The sequence below is a fragment of the Apostichopus japonicus genome, chromosome 20 (assembly GCF_037975245.1).
Source record: "Apostichopus japonicus isolate 1M-3 chromosome 20, ASM3797524v1, whole genome shotgun sequence".
Classification (NCBI taxonomy): domain Eukaryota; kingdom Metazoa; phylum Echinodermata; class Holothuroidea; order Aspidochirotida; family Stichopodidae; genus Apostichopus; species Apostichopus japonicus.
Genome location: NC_092580.1, coordinates 19,614,441 through 19,626,871, shown reverse-complemented (window position 1 = coordinate 19,626,871; position 12,431 = coordinate 19,614,441). Strand labels below are relative to the sequence as shown.

General features: G+C 38.2%; 1 protein-coding gene across 4 annotated transcripts in view; it reads right to left on the bottom strand.

Moving 5' to 3' along the window:
* Positions 1 to 10,239, bottom strand: part of LOC139960993 (uncharacterized) — a 91,323-nt gene extending 81,084 nt beyond the window's left edge. Inside the window, exons 1-3 of one of the 4 annotated variants that reach the window (XM_071959753.1) lie at positions 9,685 to 10,238; positions 3,215 to 3,276; positions 430 to 1,234 (exon numbers count right to left, since the gene is read on the bottom strand). In XM_071959753.1, the coding sequence (XP_071815854.1) occupies positions 430 to 1,200 (771 nt within the window). In that variant the 5' untranslated portion in view covers positions 1,201 to 1,234; positions 3,215 to 3,276; positions 9,685 to 10,238. Of the gene's footprint in view, positions 1 to 429; positions 1,235 to 3,214; positions 3,277 to 9,684 lie in introns of all 4 variants that reach the window. The other 3 variants (XM_071959754.1, XM_071959752.1, XM_071959755.1) reach the window with 3 other exon arrangements.
* Between the last annotated feature and the right edge of the window lie 2,192 nt (positions 10,240 to 12,431).

The window sequence follows — 12,431 nt, the reverse complement described above, 5'->3', positions numbered from 1 at the left end:
AGACATTAAGTGCAGTCTTCTCATTTACACAGTAACCAGGAAGCCTGAAGGCTTTGTGATTATTTGCCATACAATTTGCTCAAAATTCCTCAAATTCCACTTAACTATTTGACTATAGTAGAGCAAGTGAGTTAAATTTGTCCAAGAATTAAATTTGTCCAAGAGTTAACTTTGTCCAAGAAAAGATCAGAAATTCCCAGCTCTTATTTGTATCACACACTTGTGGACATCAACCAATTAATTCACAGCTCTGTAAGGATTTTACAATACAGAATTTTTAGTCCAAAATGCTTCAATATCCAGAAAGAACAGTGATCGGGCCTGTGATCCTATGTGAAATATAGACACACAGATGTTTCCTGTTGTACAAAATAGCAAGCAACACTTTCAGTAAACTCTTAACCTTTAACTTTTCACATTTGTACCTACCTGGAGTTCACACCATGCTACAGACACCCCAGTCTCTGTGTCCAGTCCCTTGTAGACAGTTTTGAAAGAACCGCGGCCTACTTCTACATCATACTTCATGAAACGTCCATTTGGTGATTTATCAATCGCATTCTCCACTGTTTCCGGGTCCCCATCCTCCCCTTGGTCCTCAGAAGGTTTCACGGTGCTGTCTGGTCTAGCCGCTAAGCCATCCGACGAGACACGCTCTTCTTCTCTGTGCGGCTCTACAATTTTGACTTGCTTCTTTTTGCCGCTACCCTGGGAGCCTGATTTTCTAATTGATTGCACACTTGCAGGAACAACAGTCTTTCTATCACTTCTGCTGTCTACTGCAAAATGACTTCCATCCTGTACAGGTGAAATGTTAACTACGGAATTATTTACAGAGTTTCCATTGAAACTATTTACAAGTCCAGGCACTTGGTCCTGACTAACATTGATGACGGGCTTGTGACTTCCTGCGTCACATTTTTCCACCCTGTCATCCTCAACGTCACCAGCCGCATCATCTGACAGAGCACTCTCTCCGTTGACATGAACATTTCCAGGGGTTGGGATCGGCTGCTGGCTATCTGCTGTTGGGTGGGGTTGTTCGGACTTACCCCTGCTGCCCAGCTTTTGGGCATCTGTGTTTCCGTGTACCATAGTTCTGTTTGGATTTTCTCTCTCCTTCGATGGATCAGAACTATTGAATGTTACAACTTTTTTCCCTTCCCTATCAGGTGTTTTGGGAATGTCTTTCTTGCTCATGTTTCCATTCTAGTCTTGAGGAAATGTTGCTTTCCTGTGAACACAAACAATATAACTTATAAATCATGATGAAATTTTAAATTAGCACTGGCACGGTGATAAACGCAACTCTGCTTCCAAAAGATGTCATCACATCTGAACACTTTACACTGGTTTGGCTTAAAAATCAGTGAACGTAAGTAGCATATTGTTTAAACCAGAAATGTTAAGTGGTTAAGTACACTTCATCCAGTCCTCTAAAATCCGAAGCGAAACAAACGTTCTAAACACTTTGGGTGGTAGAATGAGAAAGGCGGTTATTGACCGGTTGGGTCCAGTCATAGAGTGTGCACCATGTTAAATGTTTTCAGTGCACTCTAGACACAGTACAGCATGCGTGCTGAGGTTGTGAGGCAATCATTAAGTGAGGAACGAAGTAAATTTCTGGTCTTTATAGACTAACAAGCATACTTCTACCTATAAGCACATTTGCCTACGTCGATAGCTAAGTCTAGTGTTGCCAAATATAATTTGACCATTCCAACTGGAAGTGGGTTAGTTGGGGGGGGGGGGGGGGGCAAGGGCACAGTGCTAACATGTTACCAACAATTGATGTGCAGAGATTAAGAGGGAGAAAAGTAAGATACATGAAGTCATGAAGGGAACGATGTTTGAGAAATGTACCAGATGTGTACATAAATCTTCAGGCTTGAAATAGGGATGCACCGGATCCAAATTTTTGGATCCGGCCGGAACCAGATTTTGCCGGAAAGTACAAGAAATCCGGCCGGATAATCCGCCCGGACCGGATTTTGTCATTACACAAAAGAAAATCATTCATAAGAAGTAGAAGTATGAAACAAGGAGCAAATGTTAGGTGAGGTATAGGCATATTATAAAGAAGGGGAAATTAAGACCCCATTTAGTGGGTCAGACCATTGAGAAAATTAAATTAAACATGTTAAACCTAATTTTTCCTTACTTTGAATGTTTTTATTAATTTTTCGAAATAGTTTACATTGATTTAAGTTAATACCAACACCTTTTTAAGGAATAATTCAGGCCAGATTTTGAAAAAGATCCGGCCGGATTTTGAAAAATATCCGGCCGGAACCGGAACCGGATAATTCCTCACTATCCGGCCGGATAGTCTGGCCGGACCGGATATCCGGTGCATCCATAGCTTGAAATCCTATTAACTATTCTGTGTTGAACTGTCATAAAACTGACACTACATCCTGATCGTGTCAAAACCACTAGTGACTAATGAGTTTCACCCTTTAAACATTTATCTACTTCTGCTTTTCGTTGATTAATATTTTCCTAAGCTGTCCAAAAGAGTCATTGAAGCATACATATTTAAAGTGAAATTGCTTTAAAAACAGTTACTTAACAAGTATACTTACTACTTTCAGTAGACCATTACATATCAAGGGAATAAAAGTTTCAGAACACTATTAAAATCCTTCCTGAAAGGCAGCTTTCTTTCCACTTCACTAGTAGGCATACTCGCTATCAGTGAACACGTTCTATAGAAATTTTCATACCTAAATATGTGTTGCATAACTTTTGGCAAGTTTTCACAACAAGGCATGAGAAATGGAACAATTTTCTGTTATAATGAGGCTTAAAATAGCTTAATCTGTTTCTTACAGGGAGACCACATGAATGTTGACTCTAAAAGCTACTTAAGCATTTTAAAAGGAACGATCCTTTCTGTCTTGGTCTTAAAATTTCCTGTAACTGTTAGTTGCACACCCTTTTCAAAGAGCAAGTACATGGAATTAGGTCCATTAGATCTCCCACATTAAGAAATTAGGCCTACACTTAGAATTGTTCATTAAATCATATTGGCAGCAAAAAGTACTGGTTTTTGAAAATTTAATCCTCTTCTTCTACACACTAATTCCCTTATAGTTTAACCTACAGTCGCATAATACTTACTGCAATGACAATATCAATGTCAGTACTATTTCTATACTTGCCTTAATTCAGTGTTACCTTCAATCATCACATTATTTTACCTTTAATTTACCTTTAATTTACGTAAAAGTCACACATTTTTGGGATTGTGTATCAGATGCAGCTGGCAAATGACTGAAATGAAAATAGTAAATTTTGTTCCTGTTAACATTCATTTATTCACCTACATGGTAGTATATATGCAAAATAATTTCCCATTTCAGTTACAGTAATTCTGCGAGCTGCGTTCTTTCTCAGAGGGTTGTGTGCTTAACTTTATTCCGAAACATTTTTTCCCAGTGATGTACTGACTGAAAAAAGTTCACTTAACCAAGGCTATTTCTTAAAAGTTGATTTTGCAAAATGTGACATTGTGGCCATTAGGTACACTTGATATATACTGGGTTAGATCATGTGATGGGCTCCACATTCAAACATAACTGCAAGCAGAGAACTCGTGCAAATTTGAAAATTAAAATTCATGCAATATTACATTCCCTGGGTTTCAAAGGCCCACTGTACTCCCTTTGGGATGCTACCATCCAAATACAATTTATTCAGGTTTAAAGGTTAGCGGTAAATGGAGAACCTCTGATTTTACTTTTATGATTTATTTTAGTAAGGCCTAATTCAAAATGAAATAGACTTGGTTATTGTAAAATAGGTGTAATAGGCCATCAGCTGAAGCTCAAAATGTGGCTGTAAAATCAGTTTCGTTCCAGCAACACCGGGTCTAGATTTTTAATGCATTTTTTGGTAGTTTAATGCATCACAAACATTATATCAAAAGTTCTCCAAAAAATTTCCTGCAGTATTTTTGTAAGAAACCCTTGAAATTGGGTATGTTATGTAGACATTACGTGCTACGATGCTATGTATTAGGAACACATGTGCTAACGTTAGATTTGGTACAGTGGTGCATACATACCACTCCTTTCTTATATGTTAAATTACGACTGATATATTTTTTTTGTATAATAGTTGGGTCAGGGTTACAAGAATGGTGGAAGAGGATTCTGGTCTAAGGGTCAGTGAGGGTTGTTTTCAGGCATTACGAGTTGTGCCCCCCCCCCCTCCATTTTCGCCAAAATGGTAAAAAATCACATTTTCAACTTTGAAATATGAAATACAATTTTTGCACATTATAACTTAAGGGTTTTAATTATAAAAATGTACCACTTTTAATAAACTCAGATATAATGCTTTGTAATAAATCAAATATTTTTAGATTTTCCCCCTATGTTATGAATGCATTTCATCTGTGCATGTATGCGTAAATATACACATATAATGAAAAGTTCCTCTCCATAATTGTTACACTCCCCATCCAAACTGTTTTACAAATGCGACCCCCTCCCCCTCTACTTTACATGTAGCTAAATCCCTAGTTACAATGAGATGTACCAATGCCCAAAGACCAGTGAGCTATTTCTTTTGTATAAATCAATATATAAGTTGGCACACTAAGACGTCATGGCATATTGTAGATGTGAAATAAAGTTATAGTCGGTATATATCCGTTACCTTAGTACTCTTTCTACAGTCTCCTGCAAAACTAGGTACTTTCTCCTTGTTACTGAAACGACATGTTTATAATTCGTATTCCTGCAAAAAGAGTTTCCAAGGGAGTTAACGCATAAAAGAAAAGATCGACAAGGTTTCGAATGGTATTTTGAATAATAATAGTTCTACGTATATTCTACAAATAATATGAATAATAAAGGTAAATCGTACAAATAAGTGAATAACGAAGACAGTTAACTTAAGCCCCAGATATAAAGAAATAATGTATCTATTAAGACTGGGTCGATACACTCAATGGTGTAGTAGAGCTGGGCCTTTGCGATGATTCAAGATACAGGTTCTTCATCAAAAGGCGCGGCGCGGAATTAATAAGTGATTAAAAGTTCATCCAAGGACAGTTGTACTAGTCTTAACAGTATCCACTTCAATTCACTGCATGGAAGTCAGATATGGTATGGAAAAGGGAAAGTCTATTCCGTAGTAGAGGTGAAGATAATTAGATGAAATAAAAGTCACTAAAGACTTGAATATCCTTCAGTCAAAACTTGAACAGATGCACAGAACATATTAACAATATGAATAAAACAGGTAACGAAATGTTAGGGCAAACAATAAAGAACCGTGATATTGGAACAGGGTCAGGGGCGATGGTTCCCCAACAACAGTATATAAACCTTTGACTGGTTTCAGGACGCGGTATTTGCGTCATCGTCATCAGTAAATGTAGTTGTGAATATGCAAGAGGTAAAGCATGCCCATAACACCCTCCTCCCCCCTCCCATCCCCTCTAAAAAAAAAGTGTGATTTGAAGAAAATGTGGATATTTATCAAAGGTGTCTGGTAGGTAGGGTTACTAGGGTAATCTACGTAAAACTACTAATAGCTAAAATGAATATATGAATAAGATCATGTTTACTGGTTCCTTTAAACTCTGGGGAACAAAATAATGACAACATGACTTTGAAAAAGTTAACCCTCTTCACAAACTTCAAACTTGATTAAAATTTCAGACTAAGATATCGAGATTTAACACCATCACAGTTCATCCTCCAAATCATCTTCCCCTGCATCAACAATCTCAACATCTTCTTGGAAGTTGCTGCAATTTCTATATTTACATAGGTCTGTACACGGTAGTTGTGCATTCATTCAGGAACATCTTCCTTTAAGACATTTGCCGACTCTACAGCTACTGCTGACACACTGAAGCAAAACATCTGGGTCAGGTGGCTTCGTCATCCAAGTGATTATAAGGTCATCATTTTCAAGTTTACATCCATGTCCCTCTGGTGAGAGTGCATCAATCCTTGGCTGCAATGCCCTACTGTGAATAGCAGCCTGGTTGGTGCAGCGCTTAACATGCTGGATCAGAGCATCTTTTGTTGGTGGTAAACTCTGCTCTGAGGAGGAGATGAACAGAACACCTTGTACCATGAAATTGGATATTTTTGAGTCTCACATTTTATGATGGGGTACCAATATAATTACAATTCAGCTAGAAATATGTTGCAAATTTCTTTAATAATTTCAATGGAAAGATTAACCTGATATTGCATCTCAAAGCGTTTAGAGAATTTTTTAATTTTCCTTGGGGGAGGACCCCCATATTCCAAAAGTCCTAGATCCACCCCTGAACACTCAATGAACCACACATTGAAGAGAGTACTTTACCTTTCAAGATCTGTATGTCTTCCTTGTCAAGAATTGTATCTAGTTTCTTCAACATAGAGAGTGGTACCTCACTTCAATGGCAACACGGTCTTTTCCTCTAATATTCATAAAATCTGGGCTCATCTTTTTTCCGCTCTGCTGCTTGTCGAAGCAATACCTTAATAAAATGAAATAAAAAAAAGGAAATTGTTTTGCATTTTCTGTTGATCAAAATGTAAGTTTGAACAAATAAGAACTAAGACAATTTTATTTATATACCATATGATCTGCTCATCTTCTATGGACAAACAAAAACACATTCAAATTTTGCAAACCAGTGTCATGCAAAAAAGAATTAAAACAGGCTTTTTTTGACAGTACAGTACATTATCTCTTAATGTTATGGTTTAAATTATACAATGGTAGATTATATCTGTTACTAATTATAAAGGAGACAGATTGTTCATTTTGGTAAAGCTAGACAGGCTGACCATAAGACCTTGCAAACCTAACCTTATTGCACCTTTGTTACACTTATTTTTCTAACTAATATAATATCTCTATCATTCAAATAAAGGGCCACAGTAAGAAAACTATGAAGCCTGTATTTAACACATACTGTAGGCTAGTGCCCCAGATGGAGAATTTGAAACAAATTTCCGTTCCTACCACCTTATAACAAAACAAATCAGATGACCATGCCACTAAGTAATTATATTATGTTCAGGTCCAACACTGTGCCCTTTGACTTGGATTCTATCCCTTAAGAGCTACTGATCTTGCATTATGCAACTTCTCTTAACACTTCAACTATGCCACAGAAGTACAAGTAGAGTCGTGTAGTATGCTTAGGCTTACCTCCATCGAAAGTCTCTGCCTGCTGCAGCGTGTCCCGTTTGCAACGCCTAGTAATGTATTGTTTCTTTTCCCACATATAATAAATTGAACAGGCAATACACCAGAGCTTCTGCTTGGTTTCCTCGATCTTTTCCGTCAATTCTTCGTTTAAAATCATATGGGGTCTCCTCTGGAACTGTCCGTTTTCTTGCAGCAATGTGCTTGCTATCAATGAACCGCTTGTAACACTTATCGTGGAACCCCATCATACTATGCTGTTGAACACACGCTTGATCGTAGTAGGCCATGGAGTAATCAGTAGTACGGCGATATCACTGTCTCCGCCGCTGAGATTAAGCCAATCTTTAGCGCAGGAAGTAACTTTATTCCATCGTTTATTCGTCAGTGCCTTGAATGCTTCAAATTTTACAGATTCAATGTGCACTGAGCACTGTAGATTCCCGTGTGTCGGAGACTGACTAGCTCCCGTGGGAGCCGCCATGTTTGTTGTTTTCTACAAAGATTGCACACAGAACTCATGGCTCATTGGACAATTCATATCACATGGTACAGATATCTCACTGGCGCACAACTTTTGAACGTAAAACGGCAGGTTTCTTAACATACGCAATAAAAAATATAGTTCGATCTTTCGAGCGGAATTGCAAAAAAACTGCAGGAAAGTACATGGAGAACTTTTGGATCATTAATCTTAGTTAATTTATGTATTCAATGCTGTAGAGAAATTTTAGACCCGCAGTTGCTGGAACGAAACAAGCGAATTTCGACCTTCAGCTGATGGCCTATAAGCACTAAGAATGACATAGGCCGATTACAAAGAAAAGTTGTGTCAAGTTCATTGCTGCAATTTGTTTGATATATTTTGTCTAGCGACCTAAAAGTACCTGGGAATATCAAAGTCAGTCCTTTCCTAGCCATAAAGGTATTTCATTCCCTGGAACTGAAATCTGTACTGTTAATTTTTAACCACGAAATTACTTCAGTGCAATTTCTAGTGGTGTAGCCAGTGTATTTTGCTGAAATTGCATAGGCCTAAGCTCTATGTACAAAAACAGCAATACAAAGTCATGATATTCTACCAGGGATAAAAGGGCATTATTTCTTACATTACTGTCTAAATCACTTATCATCTAGGTCTATTTCAGTCATTTTGTCAAAGATTGATTAGGCCTAGGTAAGGCGTAACTTAGGCCTTAGGCTAGTGTAGCCTAGGCCTACTGCTGTTTAAATCCGTACATTATTTCAATCACAAGAATAGTGTGTCAGTTCCTTAGTTTACACTGAATATTTTGTGAATATTTTTCTTAGGAATTTGACCACCAGTCTGCAGCTTTTCCAAATTATATCTCGGAAATGCAGGCTTTAACTTAGGCCTAAGGTTAAAATCAGGGTCACACTAATTAGCGTCAACAGGCCGATTTCACGACAACTCACGACAACTCAAGACAACAAGGTTAAAATACCATCAAATACAATTGATGTTATCAGAGTATATCTGGAAATACGTTTAAAACTGACTGGAACCAGCGTGCATACATATTTTTCACGGGAAAAAATGTTTTTTTCGTAAAAATCGCCAACTTTTTCCTAACGTTGAATTGGACGACGTGATGCTATTGCGCTTGCGCAATCACATTGGACCGAACCATTACACTACAGGTAAGTGCAATTTTTCAATCAAGAATGGTACCCACAAAATAAAAACAGGCAAAATGATGGTAAGCAAGACTCTGTAAAGTTGATAATCACATATGTAAATTACAATGGAAAAACAATAAGCAATATTCATTATTTTAAAACATTAAATAATTTGATTTGGAGTTCATTCACCATACTTTGGTGCTTTATATTACTACGTCAACCCACCTTACCGACACTGTACACAAGGCAGTTCCCAAACCTAGCACAAATTCCACCCATATTATCCATATTATAATGGTTCGGTCCAATGGCATTGCACAAGCGCAATAGCATCACGTCGTCCAATTCAACGTTAGGAAAAAGTTGGCGATTTTTACGACAAAAACATTTTTTCCCGTGAAAAATATGTATGCACGCTGGTTCCAGTCAGTTTTAACAGTGTTTCCAGATATACTCTGATAACATCAATTGTATTTGATGGTATTTTAAACTTGTTGTCTTGAGTTGTCGTGAAATCGGCCTGTTGACGCTAATTAGTGTGACCGTTAAAATCGAGCTGTTTGTTTTTCTCTAACAGATTTAAGTTTCGAGAAATGTTTAAGTTATCAACTGTCATCTATTTTGTTTGGTGGTAAGAAGTTATATTTCGTCCCAATTTCCTGGGATTGTGACTAACAATTAATTGGTGTTTCATGCTACTGTGCCCTTGTAAGTTGTATTACCAATACCAATCTTAAGTTACTGTATGCCTACTACGGTACTGTATAACTTAGTAACCAAGATGTGTAACTTACTTAGGCTACCCTATGTGATTTCTTGAGGTTTGACAAAAACTGGCATAGCCTGGGCCTTACAAGAGTAGATATTTACCATTTGAACGAGTTGTAATCCAACAAAACATCCACTGGCAAGCCTAGTGCGATGATGAATTAGTAATACTACTGTAGAAACAGTATGGTACTACCGGTACAAGGATAAGAAGTATGACAGTACGTATACTGTACAGTACAGCCTTCAACTAGGCTAATGCTAAGTTGCACTCCACAGCGTACATATTATATGTACGCACACAACGTTAGGCTAGCAAAATTACACTATAGCAATATAGCTGCCTGCTCGTCATCAAAACGTGTTAAATTTCTCTTCGTTTTACATCTCCCACAGTCTATCCTCTATGAACTTTCCGTATGAAGAAAAATATGTATCCACTTATTCGGCAAAGATCAATTGCGGCAGAAAGGACGCTGAGTCCGCGCCTAAAAAGCGGCAGACGGTAACCTGTCCGGGAGAGAGTCAGTAGCAGTTCATCTTGGAGCCATATTGGACATTACAATGAAACCACAAGCAAACAGAAACTCACTTTTTACGTTGCGTACAAACTGTACAGAGACATATGCATGCTAGGGTTAACGTTGATACAAGTTGATAGATGGTGCACAATTACTAACGGACATTACATACGTGTAGGTATGACAACATAGCTTCGGCTTTGTACATTATTTGAAAACGTAGTAATCTGAACACGGGTTGTTTGATGATTGTGGTTACTTCAAAAACGGCCTAGCTGTAAACTTCATTTCAATATAAACTTTTGATTAGTAAAGCTGAAAAGCCCAACTTCCAATGTGGGAATTATGGGGTACAATTATGTTGATGTTCCATGGCAGTAGACTTTCAGGAACTGTCGTTTACTTTGAAAGAAACTAAGAATGACCGTATGGAAAACATTTTCGCATGGAAAAGATTACTAAAAGTGTTTACACAGTTTCTTCAGACTAGTCTTATTTCTGCGAATTACCACAAGAAGTCACAAGAAGCCACTAACTTGGCGCAAATACAAACCGTGGTACTGAGATAGTGCGAACACGTGATCGGATGGGATAGGGAGGGGAACCGGAACCGGCCGAATTCTTTTCTGCATCTTCGTACATTCGTTTTTTGCGGGTTGGGCTTCTGACACTCTCCGCCTACTGAACTGCACTCAACATCGCCTTCCGTCAGTAGAAGGCCGTCTGAACACATTCATTATGTTGGCGGACTGTACACATATATGTTTGTATAAAGCGTGCGACATAGTTCTCATGTTTTTCAATTAGGTCTACTATAAGTTACAACCCAGATGCAAACAGTCCTACATGCTTTCAATCCAACACCATATAGGCCTACCTCGATGTTCACATAAGTTTCACTCTAGGCTATATATCCTAATCAGTTGCAGATGAGAACATATCCAATCGGGTCAGGTAGGCTACGTACCAGGTCAGTGAATCCCGTTCGGTTTATTGTATAAAGGTCTATAGTTAGTAGATGAAGCAGGGCACTATACTCAATAGTTTACTGACATTATTTCCTCTCGCCTATACGTGTCGTAAGTCACCGTGGGTCCGGGTAACTTTCCTCTGGCTAGTTCAACCATCACGGGATATAAACAGTTCTACCTCCATGGTTCAACAGACATAGATGATACTGGAAATTCTAGTGAACGCTCAGCAAAATCGCTGGTTGGGAATGAGACCTTTCGCACTGGAATGATTTTTTTTTTTACCTCCTAGCCATATTATACCTCTTAGCCATTATTCGAATCACACTTTTTGAAAACTCCAGTCTGTGCAGAGCGGACTGAAGAGCTCCTTCAGTTGCATCCACGGTTAACAATATTGTACCGTAAAGTAACACAACAGGCTTCCTATTGTTTCTTGGTGATCGAGTTTATTGTTGTTTGTTGTTTTTTCTTTGTAAAGGATGGGGTGGATGGTTTGGTGTTTTTACAAGAGACTGAACCAGCAAATGGTTTACGACCGTATGACACGGTACATTGGTACAATGTATTTCTACAGAGATGGGCCTACCTTACTGACAGTATGACCTACATATAGCGGGTCACTTTCCGTTAGTTTTGATAGTCGAACTTGTAATCTTGGACCCAACAATTGAGCTTAAATCTAGGGAACATGGATAAAACTTTTTGAAAACACGATTTGTGGTTATCTCAATCTATAAATGGCGGAGAACCGTTAGCATGCAGATAATTGCTGCACAAAAGGTATGGGTGTTGTGGTATTATACTAATCAGAAATGCAAGGCTCTGTATTCTCCCAGAGCCGGAGATCCGGCTCTTTATTCTCCTTTACTGCAGCGCCGCCAATTTTCTACACACAAGTACACAGTACTTATAGCAGTTACAATGATCGCAGCACCCATTCAGAGTATTCTGTGCCCTGCAGTGTACAGTAAATGATTGCTTGTCCATTCAAAGCAGGGTATACCGCTAGCCGCTTGTTAATAACTGACCCAGGATAGTTGAATATATATTTTGGTATTTGCAGAACGACTACTCGAAGTTGTTTCTTTCTAGTATTGTTATGGAGAGAAATTTCTTTCACCGTTCCAGGTTGGTTGTAGTAGAACAAGTCAAAAACAAAGGATAAGTACGAAGCTGTAATAGGAGTTATAATTTAACATTCAGCTTCTAAGCGGCACGTGAATGCATAGTCTGGAGAAAGACTTATCTGGTGAATATTGTGGAATATTCATTCTGGCTTGTAGCATATGCACTCTTTGTTCACTTTTTCTGGCCGTAGAAAAGTAACAATTGTTGTATTTTTATGATAAATCCT